A 14,281-nucleotide genomic window follows, 5' to 3' on the forward strand; every position below is an offset into this window, starting at 1 on the left:
CCTTCTGTCCATCTTTCCATCTGTCTCTCTGTTAAAACAGACACGCCACTGCGCACAGAATGTAAAAAACAAATCCAGCAACATTTTCAAATCGCACGCTTCAGAATAATAATCACTGTTATAACTATTTCAACCAGGCACTGACACGTTTGACGTGCCTCTCTGACAGGTCTTAGGTAACCATGAATCACTCTGAAGTGTGTGTCAGTGTGTGCCACAGTGTTTTTACTCTGAACGCTGTTTGCAACTGAGGCTGACCTCTCCGCTGTTGTCCTCTGGGCCTTTTTCCATCCCACATGACACTATACTGATCTGTTGGCCTGCGGACACAGAGACAGCTGAGAGGTGTGTGTGTGTGTGTGTGTGTGTGTGTGTGTGTGTGTGGGTATACAGGCCCAACCAGCCAATCTGTAGGCGGGACTCCAGCTGCACTTGGTGGCAGGCGGTCACAGGTCTAATAATAAGACGCCTGAATCTAAATCCGACCTGTTACATAATTCACATCACACATTATCGGGAGATGGAGGAGAGGTCACACGCACATGGAAAAGAGACAGATCAGTGTTCCATTGTGCGTTATGTACTTGGGTCTGGGTCCCTAAAGTGCAGGATGTATCAGCAAAGCCTCTTATTTTAACAGCCGACCTAAACCTGATTATGTTTTCCTGATTGAAACGTTTTCCCGTTTGCATTTCTCAAGCAGTGCTAGTAGTTGCTATGGTACTTCTCTAACTGAATGCATGGGGGACCAGCGGAGTTTACACACAGGTTTGGAAGAAGCAGAGACTAAATTACATCATGTACACACAGTGCAGACGGAGAGGGCTCAAAAACAAATTGGAGAAAGAGAGAAAATTTTACAGACACACATTAATTCAAACTGTACAAATATAGATTGATGAGAGGCAGGAATGAATTGGTCACGCTTCAGAGGAAAAGAGAGGAGAAGGAGGGGAGGCAAACGCCAGGATTGAACATTGAGCCCCGCTTATGAGGCTTAATGATTGGTAAACAACTCGGATTGTTACATAAATTCCCCAAATGATATTAACTGTTTGTGCCAAAGACAGGATTTAAAACACGACAGAGGGAGGTGATTTGAGTCTAAAGATCTCGGCATCCCGCATCAAGCTAAAACAATCAAATTGTTTGCTTTGGTTGTCTCAAGTCAGCTCTGTAAATGTGGTTCTGTAAGTTGAACACAGCTCTCTCTTTTGCTACAGAAAGGTTTCTTACTTCTGCCTTTTATGTGTTGCCCTGCATCCCGATCACCTCCCAGCTTCCATCTAAGCCGTGTTTCTTTCTTTGTGTGTGTGTGTGTGTGTGTGTGTGTGTGTGTGTGTGTGTGTTGGTGCATGTGTAGGTTTCATAGGAATGTTCTATTCAGACACGACGCCCTAAAGAATGACAGCTCTCATCTATGGGCTGGGCCCCTAAACCAAAGCCTCCATCACTAGTCTTTTGTCCCGCATTGCACGTGTGTGTGTGTGTGTGTGTGTGTGTGTGTGTGTGTTTTCAGTTGATTCACATGTTTGGCGATGGTGTGTTTGTTTATCGCTGTGGCTTCATGTGTGTTTTTGTTATATGTGCCTAAGGGTTGTATGTATGGATGTGTTCCTGGGTTTGCCTTTCCTAGAAAGCAGCAATCCGACACCCACCATGCACACATAATGGGGCTCTGTGTGTGTGTGTGTGTGTGTGTGTGTGTGTTCAAGGGGGGGTATACGTAGCACCATTTCTCAGAGGCTGTTTTTGCTGCTCCCTTAATCAGTCTTTTTCCTCCCTCCCTTCATCCATCCGTGCTTCCTTTCTCTTCTGCTCCCCGTCGCCTCCTTCATGGAGCGTCACCTTTAGCCCAAATCCCCTGATAGGACCAGGAACTAGAGCCTTCCCCAGCACGGACGGGGATATACCTTAACGGCGGCTCACTGCTGCATATGCAGTACATTGAGCCCAACCATCATGTAAAAGAGATGGACTCTGTGACCTTGAATCCTTTGACCTTTGTCATATATAACTCCCTCTAGTCCGTCTCTCGCTCCCTTTTCCTCCCTCAATATTGGTCTCTTTCTGCCTTTGTTCAAGCCTTTCCGATTCTAGCCCATAAAGAAAAGGAGATTGTCCCTGAATATAGCCTCCATCTCTTTCACCCTGTGCTTATTCAGCCTACAGCTGGCTAACAGACCCCTCCCCTCCCCTTTCCTCCCCTCCTCTCCCCTCCCCTCCCTCCACCTCATGTTTTGTGTTGGACTGCGCTTCTCTCCACGTGCAGCAGCAGCAGCAGCTCAAAGGCATGTAGGAGGAGTTCCCTGAGAGGAATGTGCGTGACTGGCTGGCTGGCTGACTGCGATATGTACACACACACACATACACACAGCAGCTCGTAGCTCACACTTCTGCAGAGCCAGCTGAGAGGGACTCTGTTCTAGCCAGCCTGGCTCTGGTGGGAGGAGGACAGGGCGTGTGTGTATTTGTAATTGTACTTCTAGCCTTAAGAGGACCTGGCTTATAATGATTAAGAAGTAGCCACGTAATTGTGACCTAATATTTGTTTGACGAAGACAGGAGGAGGGCTTGAAATTGTAGGGCAGGCAGCTTTTGCATGTCAGTGTGTTTTACTTCTGTGCTGTAAAGACAGAAAGCTGTGATTCTCAGAGCTGCTGTGTATCAGCTGACCTCCTGCGGGAATCTGGGAGTTTTCTCTGGAGGAGCACAGAAGATAGAGCGCTAAGACGGGCTCTTCAACCTCCTGCTAAAAATACTCCTACTTTAGATCTAAGCTTCAATTACAGCACAAACAAGGCAGGATTTTGTTAATTTTGCTGTTGCAGGAGACAAAACGACGAGCCACAGCAGCCACTATTTGGCTGGTGACCTAATATACAACAGCCCCCATCTTGCCCCTTGTAAAAACTGCGATGAAATTGGTGATTGTGAATAATAGTGCACAGCAGAGTGGCTCAGCATGAGCTATAATTTGAATGTGACAGCCAGCTGAGTATTCCTTGTTAGTCGTCTTCTGCTGCCACATAAAAGGTAATTTGAAAAGAGTCTTGCTGTTGATTCAGAGGGAAACAGGCTGTTTCCTGAATGGTGGAAGGGTGATTCAGCTCTCTGCCCTGCCAGGGCCTGGTCACCCTGCTAGCCCCACCCAACCCCACCCTGGCAAAATTGGTGGAGTAGCTGGTGTTGCAGCATGACTTCTCACTCTGTTCTTTACAGTCCTCATGTTCAGGTTGAGTTGTTGCCTGCAAAAGGTTTTGTAATAATGAGTGTGAATGACATCACTGTCAGTGTTGTCTATACTTGTACGTGTTTGTGTGTCTGTGGATGTGTGTGCGCTGTATAAGAGAGCAGTCAGTGTGGCCTCAGCCCTCTGCTCAGCTGACATAGGAGGTCTAAATATATTCCTCTGAAGTGGCCAAACTGGAAAAGTTGTGTCATCTGCTGCCTTCCCCCACACCCCTTCTCTAAACAAGTCTTTCCAGCCAAAGTTAAATAGCTGCATCTCCGTAGGTAAAACCATTCAAGCATTTGTGTCTATATCGTGTTAATACAGGTCATTTTTATTGCCCCCAGCAGCTGTTTCAGGATAGGCACATAAGTAGTTTACCTGCTACTTTCCTCCAGTTGGTTCCTTATTTTGTGTTCAGATGTGAAGGGATTTGGAAAGATATGCTGCTTACCCGCTGTTTCTCTGCCCTGTCCAGATGCAACGGAGGAGTTTTTCGAGTATGACGCGGAGGAGTTCCTGGTGTTCCTGACCTTGCTCATCACAGAAGGGCGGACACCAGAATATTCCGTGAAGGGCAGAACCGAGGGGCTGCACTGTCCACCAGCCCAGTCGGCCATGCCGCCTCTTCACAAGCACGAATGCAGCGACAAACTGCCCCAGGTAGCATATGCATACATCTGTGTACACAGCCTCTCATGTTTTTGCCTAACCTGTCAACAGAAGGCAGTCCCCCCTCTCATTTTACCAGAGGTTGTTGTCACTTCATTTGCATCATTCAAGTTACCTAAACAGCTGGAACTCTACATCCAACACTAAAATATGAAATTCATAATTTAAAAAAAATAAATTGACCATATAAACAGTGTGGTGTATGGCGTTCACAGCAGGCAGCCAGTGCAGCCAAAATGTTTACCACTGTGTTAGAGAGTGCGGTTCACAGCGAGGTTAATGTCAAAAGCAAGGCAGGAAGTATGGCGTGCGACTGAACACACACTGCTTTGCAGAGCTGCCTCTACACCTGTACGTCACAGTAGGCTTGGGTGATTGGACGAATATATCGCCAATCGCCCATCGGCTGAGTCCATCACGGTTGTTTTCATTTTTGGCGATTTTTTTTTTTGGGTGATTTTTGTCATTTTATTTTGCTAAATTAATGGTCTGTCTCCACAGAATTCAACTCGGTACATATAGTCCATAATTACTATGTAGAGCACAATTCAAAGTGTGTGCATATTAGAACTGGCAGCTTTACACTGATTTCCGACGAGTCTTTCACAAAACACGTCAGTGATAGCGGAGCTGAAAGTTATGGCCGGGGTCCACCGGGCATGTCAGTGGCACGACATGTCTGCAGCGCAAGTCCCGTAGCAGCTCCCCCCCGTTAATCAATTACAGTGGCTCCACCAGCAACGGGAGCAGCGCGACAACTTTCTATTTTAGGATGCTCTTCTATTTTTGTCGCACTACGCTCCCCTACACGACCCTCCAGCAGATAAAAACTACGTGAAATAGTGTGCTAAACGAGCACAATGTGTTTTTAAATGAATAAACCATTATCAGAGGTGATATGTGATGATTTTCATTTTCATGCATTTACCCATGTTTATCCGTGACATTGTGTAAATGTCCGTGGCGGACATTTGAAAGCAAGTAGATGACAAACAGTACAGTAAACTTGTAGATAACTCAAACATATGTAATAACTTAGGTGGAAAATGCTTTAACTATCATGGCTCAGCAAATGGTAAACAAGACGCTTGACGTGACGCTGTTTGCAGCCAGTGGAACCTGGCCGTAACGTTAATTCATGAACCATAATTGAGAACTACATCAAAAAAGATGTGCAGTTGTGCACCCTGATCGTTATAGTAGGACAGGTATGTTATCCCTATCTCCCACCTGTTTGCTGATTTAGAGGCTGTAAGCGAATGCGTTCTTCTGCAGCCGTCAGACTCTTTTTAAAATGGTGTCGGACAGTCGTCTTCAGCCCGTCTTTACAGCTTATTACTCAGCAAATATCTCAAGGTGATTTTTTTTTTAATGAATAAGAGTATAGCCTATAGGCTGTATGTTTCAGTAAAATTTCAGTTCAATAATTTTGACACTAAAGACCACAGTCAGAGAATAAGGCGCAGGTAAATTTATTCAAACAGAATAAACAGTCGGTCCACAAAAGTTACACAGTAACAGTAGCCTATGATAACAAATAAGTAAATATAAACGAAGGACATTGGAAAAATAAAGTGCAAAAATCACACAATCACATAAAATAATGATGTCCACTCCCTTTGCGCTGTCTTTATAATAGCTAATGCCGTTGCAGACGTGGCAAAAAAAAACTTAAACTGTTATAGCTGTTCTAAAAGCCTCTCATAGGCTTATTGCTTGAATAAATAAATACAGATAATTATAAATATAGGCTAAACGAAGAACAATGGAAAAATAAAGTGCAAAAATCACACAATCACATAAAATAATAAAGTCCCTTTGCGCTGTCTTTAACTCAGAAACAGTGTTTTACATGTTTTTGGAGAGGAAAACGAGCATGTTAACCTTATCTGGCTTAAGCAAAGTGCGCATATGGTTAACAATGTTACCAGCCGTGCTAAACACCTGCTCTGATGGCGTGCTTGTTGCCGGTATGCACAGATATTTCCGTGCCATGTTGGACATGAGTGGGCTCGCAAAGCACGCTGCATTTTTTGCGGCATTCATGTGGTGTCAGGAGATCCGAGTTGCCGAGTTGTTTTTCTGACATGAGGTGACGTTCATGTGAATTATCCCATTCTGAAAGTCATTTTTCGATTCTTTCCGACATCACATGAATGCAACATCCCCATTCTTTTTTTTCTTCTCCGCCACACACACAACTGCCGAATATATCGGCAACCGCTGGTTGATGGGCTGATGGTGGCTGGTTGGAAATTTTTAACATATCGCCCAACCCTACGTCACAGCCTGCAAAACAGCTCTGCTGCACGTGCTTTATAAGTGAACTGATTCCACACATCCACAACCAAATTAGTTTGAAAGAAAATGTGACAATATATTTGAACTGCATCACAAATAACTAAATATTAATTTTGTTTTAACATTTGTGAATTATGCAGTTATACAGTTGTTAGGATTGTAAACCAACTGCCTTATCTGTGTAAAGAGATTATATCTTGATGGCCTCTTTTATCATTGTTTCCATGGAAACAATGGACAAACAAGCCTGCACAAAATTAAAAATTGGATTATTTAACTTATTTCAACTCATTCTACCTATTTGAACACTACTTTGAAAAGATTTTTAATATTGTGAACTGAGCAGTGACCTAAATAACATCACTGAGAAATTCCCCTCTAAGTGAGGCTCTTTGCGGGTCCCATCTGCTGTGCTCCTAAATTTCAAGGTCCCGGTGACATTCGCTAATAAACACTAACCCTCCACCTTTGTCTGCTGGTGTGTGCGTATCCAGTGTCGGCAGGCAAGGCGAACCCGTTCAGAGGTGATCCTGCTTTGGAGGAACAGCATCCCCATCATGATCGAGGTCATGCTCCTGCCAGACTGTTGCTATGGCGATGAGTGCCCCCCGAGTGACCCCATCAGCGACCCGGTCATCAAACAAGATGCTCTGCTGCTGGAGAGATGGACCTTGCAACCAGTTCCAAGACAGTAAGGAGCACACACACGCACGTGGACAATGCCAGAGAAGAGAGCTACATAGACACAAAGGAGACTGTGCTCACCAGCATTTAGTGTAAAGTCTACAGAAGAAATGCTGTATGCTGTATTTCCAAGGTTGCTACCTCCTCCCATAATCCATTGCTGTCCTTGGTTATCTTTACTGTTTGCATGACTAATGCTTTCACATGCTTTCCATGACAGGAGTTAATTTGTATAAATAAGTACAACAAAAGAAGTACAGGCGGTAAAACAAACAGAAACTGTGGAATACATTGAAATAAAATGCCAAGACAATAAAAAGTGTCGTACAGTTTTCGAATAGATTACTATTCTATGTAACGATGTGTTAGTATTGCTGCTTATAGAGCCTCTGTCCTGGTGGCAGATGATTTTCTGCAATAACACACCTTCTGTAAGTGTGTGTAAAAGCACACATACCTTGTCAAGAGCTGTGAAATCCTTACTTGTATGTGTGTTTAAGACATTTCTAATGAATTAATTTTAGGTTTTAGTGTTTTTATAATGTACAATATTGCATTATAAATGAGAGACGCATGAGTTTTTATCTTCCACTAGATCCAAAGACAGGCAAAGGTGAAGGCTGAAGAAGCTATAAAATGTTAAAAATATGGAATAAAATAATAATAAAACTAAAAGATGAAAAAAAAACAGGTAATTGCCTTGGCGCTCAGAGGGTTAATCGGCCTTACAAATTGGCCCACTTTCCTTCTAACGTGTAGGAACAGGGAATACTGTGTTGGAAAAACACACACGCACATCCTTGAACTGTTTTCTCATTAACCTGACACACTGGCACATTTCCACCTCTTTTTAACTGTGTTTTTAATAGAAGCGGCGATCGTTTCATTGAGGAGAAGACCCTGCTGTTGGCTGTGCGCTCCTACGTCTTCTTCTCCCAGCTCAGCGCCTGGCTCAGCGCCTCCCATGGTATCGTCCCGAGAAACATCCTGTACAGGTCAGACATAACACTCACTGAGGACTTTGACACTGGTGGGCTGAAGGCTTTTAGCTACCAGATTATCAAAGCTGCAGGAAAACTTTATCTAAGGTTGTGTTCTTTTCAAATTTATATATAGGTCTGAAGCTTGTGTGGTTGAAATTGAAACAGTGGAAGAAAAACTGATTTTCTGAAGGCTCTCGACAAATCCTAGAAGTTTTAAAGATCCCATATTGTAAAAAGTCGGATGTTGATGTCTTTTTTAATGTGAAGAACATATAGGTGCTACACAAATACTCTGAAAGTGTCAAAGCGCTTAATCCACAGAGAAATGCTCACTCACAGTCCGTATTCGGAAACTGTGCTTTTAAAAAAACTGTGCCGTCAGGACTTCTGTGAATTTGGGATGTCAAAACTACACTACACTACACTACACTGTTTCAAACTTGAAACATGAACATTCTGAATGGTGCTTTTGTATTTTTCTGTTGGGAGTGTTTTGCAGTGTAAGTGAATGTCAACAGCTGACAGGAAGTAAACATGGCCCCAAGCTGTTGCCAAGCAATGAAACTTGACAATAGACCAAATCACTGTTGACTTCGCACTAACAACAACAGTCACTTCCAGATAGACAACTGGCTGTTGATTTCAGTTGTGTTGATGTTTAAAATCGGCAAACTTCTTGATTTCTTAGGCCTAGTTGTAACATTCAAGTGTATATTTTAGTTAAACGCTTTGGTCTGACCTGTCTGGTGTCTCTGTTGTGCTTATTTTATCTTCTGTGTTGCAAAACGTATTTTAGCCACCTAGAAAAATGTGTATGTGTAAACTATATTTGTATATAGTGTACACTCTGCTTTGCCTTGTGCACTAATTAATCCCTGCTGTGGTAGCCCAGCAACTCCAGTGTTCTGCAAAGTAAAATGACTGGCTTTGTCAATGGTATCTCGTAGCTTTGATATAACAGCCTCAGTTTCCTGTCAGAGAGGACTGTCTAATGGCAAGGTAATGCAGTGAAAATATTCTAAATATAGTGCACAATTAAAATGACATTGATTTTTTTTAATCTAGCCTTTTTCGATGGCAAAGAAAAAAGAATTGAGGCAGTGTTTGCTCAGCACTTTAATTTATTTTACATGATCGGAGGGTTTTCAAAAAGTTACTGTAAACAAACGTGATTTCGTTAAGACCATATGGACTGTTTCAAACTTGACAACATAAACATTCTAAATAGATCCCTTTGTGTGTTTTGCAGTGTTTGTGAATGACATCAGCTGACAGGAAGTAAACATGGACCCAAGCTGTTACCTAGCAATGCTATTCCAGTGAAACAGTAAAGATAGAAAGTGCTGCTACAATGCCATTACAGAGAGCGTACATGGGGAATACCCAGAAACATTGACCAATCAGATTAGTGAGGGGCTTTTTCAGGAAGAGAGGCTCAGAGACAGGTGCTTAAACAGCATTTCACACATAAGCTGAATCAAGGTATATTCAGGCAAACGGTATGAGAAAAATAAAGTGGTTTTTGAACATTAAAGCATGTAAATAGAAACCCAAAATACAAATATAAACCTGAAAATGAGCGTAATATGGGACCTTTAAGGTGTAAGAGTTAACTATGGCGTGTTAATTGAATCTCTCTCACTGTCTCTGTCAAATAGAATCAGTGCTGCTGACGAAGAGCTGGTATGGCAGTTCTCCCAGCCGCCTTCAGAACACATTTTCCCCGTCCCTAATGTGTCCCAGAGTGTTGCACTGCAGGTTCGTGTCCAGTCACTCCCCCGCCAGCCCACCTACCCCACCCTGGCCTGCAGCATCCATACTGGCCTGCCTCCACGCTACAGTAAGACCCCCAGCCTCAGCCCAAACCTCAACAGCCATGGTGGCCTGCCCACCCACAAAAAGAACCAGGACCCCAGTAAAGACAACCTCCTTCACAACTCTAACATCTACAGCAAAACCTCCAACTCCATGTCCGGCCTTCTCCTCAATGGATTACCCATTCCTAACCTTCCCATCAACAACATCCCCATTAACAGCCTCCCCCACACTGCTGTTCCTCCTCCTTATAGCAAGAAGAGCCAGGAGCCTGGTGAAGACCACACGTATCAGAACGGAGAGCTTCCGCAGGTCAACATCCCCCAGCGTCAGGGCTCCCCACTGTTCCACAGGTCCCCTCACTCCCCCACGCCCTCCCGCTCCCACTCCCCCTCTCCGCTTCCCACAAGTAAAGCAGGGAAGTGGTTGTACTCGGCTCTCAATGGCTCATCTGACCCCACACAAGTAGAGGACTATGGCTCTGGCACCAACAGCAGTGATAGGTCAAAGGGGCCCCTCCCTGAGCCACTGAGAGCTTTTAAAAATTTCTCCTTGGCTGAGCCACCCCGTTGTCCCTCCCCAAGGCCTGCCACAGAGACAAACCCCCTTATTGGCTCCCTGCTGCAGGAGAGACAGGAAGTTATCGCACGCATTGCACAGAGGCTCAACTTCTGCGACCCCACAGCACCGCCACTCCCTCCTGGCCTTTTTGCTTCTGACAACCCTCCCAAAGCCATGTGGGGCAGTAACCATGACGACATAACTGCCAGTAAGACCAAAGAGCCCGAGGTACCGCCCTATGAGTCTGTGGGACGTGTGTGGCCCGGCCCCTTCAACACACCCGTGACTGACACATCTTTCAGCAAACGGGAGAGCTCCTCCCCTAAACCTGCAGCCTGCAGGAAGCTGAGAATGACTGAGACCAGAGACGGAGAGGAGGAGAGAAATGGAGAGAAAGACAGAGAGAAAGAGAAGGAGACAGAGAGGGAGAGAGACAGCTCCCTGATCGCCCAGGCAGTACAAGACATAACTAGACTCATCCAGGAGAGACTGTCTGTCCCCTCTCTGTCCCCAAGGCACAGCAGGAGCGGCAGCCATCTGCACCACACGCACACAACGACAGTCACACACACGGTCCGCACGTACTCACGCACCACACACATCCCACAGGCCTCACACACTGCCACCAACGGCTATACCAACGGCCACATACCCAGCCATGAACCTCACAGAGGCAGCAGTCGCACCGCTGCCACACCCGCGCCCGTTTGCACAGACAAGCCCCGAGTTGATCCGGGGACCGAATGCCATTCACCCCGGGCCCAAAATGGTGCTCACTTTACACTTGAAGAACCCTCATTGAAAGACCAGTCCCACACCCAGGCTGGTCGGTGTTTACGAACTCCCCCACAGGAAAAGCTCAGAGTCAGGACACCCAGCAGCCATGAAACCCCCCCTGCCTCCCCTGTCCTTGAGAACAGCCCAAGGAATGCCCAGATCTTTAGTTGGACTTGCAATGCTGCTAGTCCAGCCATGAACTGTAACATAAGCCACAACCACAGCAAGCCTCAGCCTCAGTCCCAGATGCAGTGCTGTGCACCATCCCAGGCCTCTGCCTTGCAGGATGAGAACCAGGCACCCTCGGTGTCTGGATGCTCCAGCACCTCCAGTCCAGACATGACTCCCCCTTCTACAGTCCTGGTAAGGGACTCCCCATTTTCATAAACATTGTTTGTCCATGTATCAGTGAGTGATAGCCCATTAACTAATCTGCGATTATTCTATTTCGTCCCACCCTATCCCTGAGGCTTGGTTTAACTGCATCACTATAAAAGGGATTGTTCAACATTTTGGCAAATAATCCTGTTAGCTTTATTGCTGACAGTTGGGAGAGAAAATTGATACCACTTTTATGTCTGTATGGCAAATATGAAGCCACAGCCAGCAGCCACTTAGCTTAGCACAAAGACAGGGAACAGCGGGAAACAACTCGCCTGACTCTGCCCAAAAGTAGATATAAAAGGATGGTGTCTGCTCAGGTGCTCTTTGGGTACACTGTCTTCAGCCTCTTTTGGTGTGCTCAGCCAGACAGAAGTTTTGTATTTTTTAACAGATGTCAGCCAATATACAGTAGAATGTTTTCATATAGAAAGCATGTGTTGATAGTCTTTTGTAAAAAAAAAAAAAAACAAAAAAAACTTTTCAATAATTGGAAAATTGTAATTCCTCACCGTATTTTTATTTTTCGGGAAAAAAAGAATCACAAGGCCAAGTACAGAAGCTTAAATTAAGTTATTAAGTTATTGAGTTATTGAGACCTTAAACAAGTGCAGACCAGACTGCACATGTGTTGTACCCCAATGATATGACACAATTTGAGACTGTGTCCCAGCTTTCATTTAATATCCTTGGCTGTTAGCAGTAGACTCCTCTTCATCATGATATCAATCTTCTGATGCTCAGCAAGAAAGCAAGTAGGTGTGTTTTCTGAAAATGTTGAACTCTTCTTTTAAGTCATATTCTAAAAACAACATTTAGCTTCTATTATTATAGGAAATTATATATTTGATTAAACAAATAACTCATTCCAGACAAAATTGTTAAGCAGCCTAAATGATTTACTAAGGCATTGAAGCCTTAAGGGGAACGCCACCTAAATTAATAATTCCAGCATGTTATTTCCATGGCCTAAGAAAGTTAAATCAGTATTTGTGAACATGAGCTGCTCTCTCTCAAAGCCAGAAATAAGTCTCAATCTTGTGATGTCATAGGGTATAAAGTCTGGAGCTGCTTCATAGACAATGAATGGAAGACTGATACTGTGAAGCCACAGGATGTTTGTTTTCTTTTTAATACCCAAATGAGCTTTATTCTATCATAGTGATCTCAGCTCTGAGACACAAAATGTACCCATATACTCAGAACATTCCCCTGGGTGCTCTCAGTGTCATCTGGAACATCTTTCCCAATTCATTGTCAGTGGAGCAGCTCCAGACTTTGTACTTGATGATATCATACGTTTGAGCTTTGGCACTTTAGCTTTTGGTTTTGGGACAGATGTGTTCATGTTTACTTGTATTTGTGGACCGTCTCAGACCACAGGAATAACATGTATGAATTTTTTAAAGTGTGCATAGTTCCCATTTAATTTCCGATATCAGAGATAACTACAGCCATCACATTTTTCAAATATAAGATGTCAAACTGGCGGGAACCTCCTCATTTATACACACTGCTCAGTTTTAATGGGTGATTTTAATGAGTGTTTTGTTGGGAGCAGGTGGGACTGGAACGGTAATCAGGATGGCATACGATACTTGAGGATATGATATGATAAATGCAGATTTATTTCAGTTTACTTGCAAACCGCCCTGATCCCTCTCCATCTTATTGCTCCAGCGAGCTCACAGCCCCTCCCCGCTGCGCCCCTGCAACAGCTGGAAGAAACAGAATCGCCACTCATTAGATGCCACAGCGACCAAGGCCTTCCACCCCTGCACTGGCCTGCCTCTGCTCTCCAGCCCTGTAAGAAACACACACACACACACTCACCTTCATTGTGAAACTCACAGTCATTGTCAGTTCCTGCTTTGTCCATTTGTTAAGATAACACTTTCTACACGCAGGCCCACAGTCACAAACATGTACTGACTCAGCCATCGTCGGTCTCCATGCAGTTGCACCACACTCACTCCCCTTTATTTCAGGCCATCCGAAGCATTACTCACAGTGCTTTCACAAGTGTTCGAAGTGAGCCTGTGAATGCTTGTCGTAAAGAGACTTTGAAATATCTGGCAGTTGTTTTTATTGCTGCTGCTGCTGCTGCTGGGCCACTGTGTTGTTAGCCAGGGTTAATGTACACACAAAAACACACACACACACACACATAGGCAGGTGAGGCACGTGACTCATCTGCTCCTCATCAACCACGGTCAAGTTGTTTCACTGAGTTTGTCAGTTACCACACTCCCAGATCATCACAGTTTCCTGCCCTCTGATCGGTCTCGCTCACATGTGTAAACACTAAAACGTACACACAGACACTCCTGTGAACTCTCAGTCTCACACAGTCTTAACAACACACAAGCTCACACATATTCACATAGACATCATGCAGAAAATTCATTCATATGTTTGTATGTATGGATTTTTTACACTAGATAGTGATTTTGAAAATACATAGTTTAATGAGAGATTTAAAATGTATTTTTCCTGTCATTTTAAACTCAGCTATTAACACAGTTTGTCCTTTTAAATTCCTTTCCTGTAATCTTAATATTTCAATTTAAGAGCCCTATATTTTCAAAAGATGAAACTACTGTCTTGTCCTCCAAGCTCTTACCTGGATACTGTGACAGTTTGTCTGTGCTAATCATGTCCTGTGCGTCTGCGGCAGGTTCCTCAGAGGAGAAATCAAACAGGCTACTTTGACCTGGACACCTCTGTGGCTGGCTGTAAGGGTTTGCCTTGGGCCTCTGGGAAAAGGTACACATTTTCTCACCTGGGATCTTTGTTAGCACAGTTACCAGACTCCAACTCAGTTTGTCCGCGGACAAGGTCAGGATGCTGTCACAGGTTTGACGCAGTCTTAGTA

At 44.3% G+C, this 14,281-nt stretch overlaps 1 protein-coding gene across 2 annotated transcripts in view; it reads left to right on the plus strand.

The window, feature by feature from the left end:
* Positions 1-14,281, plus strand: part of fam214a (family with sequence similarity 214 member A) — a 53,556-nt gene that overhangs the window by 18,604 nt on the left and 20,671 nt on the right. For both annotated transcript variants that reach the window (XM_049596064.1, XM_049596055.1), the window contains exons 2-7: positions 3,711-3,895; positions 6,700-6,896; positions 7,759-7,884; positions 9,531-11,388; positions 13,087-13,212; positions 14,084-14,172. In XM_049596064.1, coding sequence (XP_049452021.1) covers positions 3,711-3,895; positions 6,700-6,896; positions 7,759-7,884; positions 9,531-11,388; positions 13,087-13,212; positions 14,084-14,172 — 2,581 coding nt within the window. The remainder of the gene's footprint in view (positions 1-3,710; positions 3,896-6,699; positions 6,897-7,758; positions 7,885-9,530; positions 11,389-13,086; positions 13,213-14,083; positions 14,173-14,281) is intronic.

This window comes from Epinephelus fuscoguttatus, linkage group LG2 (assembly GCF_011397635.1).
Source record: "Epinephelus fuscoguttatus linkage group LG2, E.fuscoguttatus.final_Chr_v1".
NCBI lineage: Eukaryota > Metazoa > Chordata > Actinopteri > Perciformes > Serranidae > Epinephelus > Epinephelus fuscoguttatus.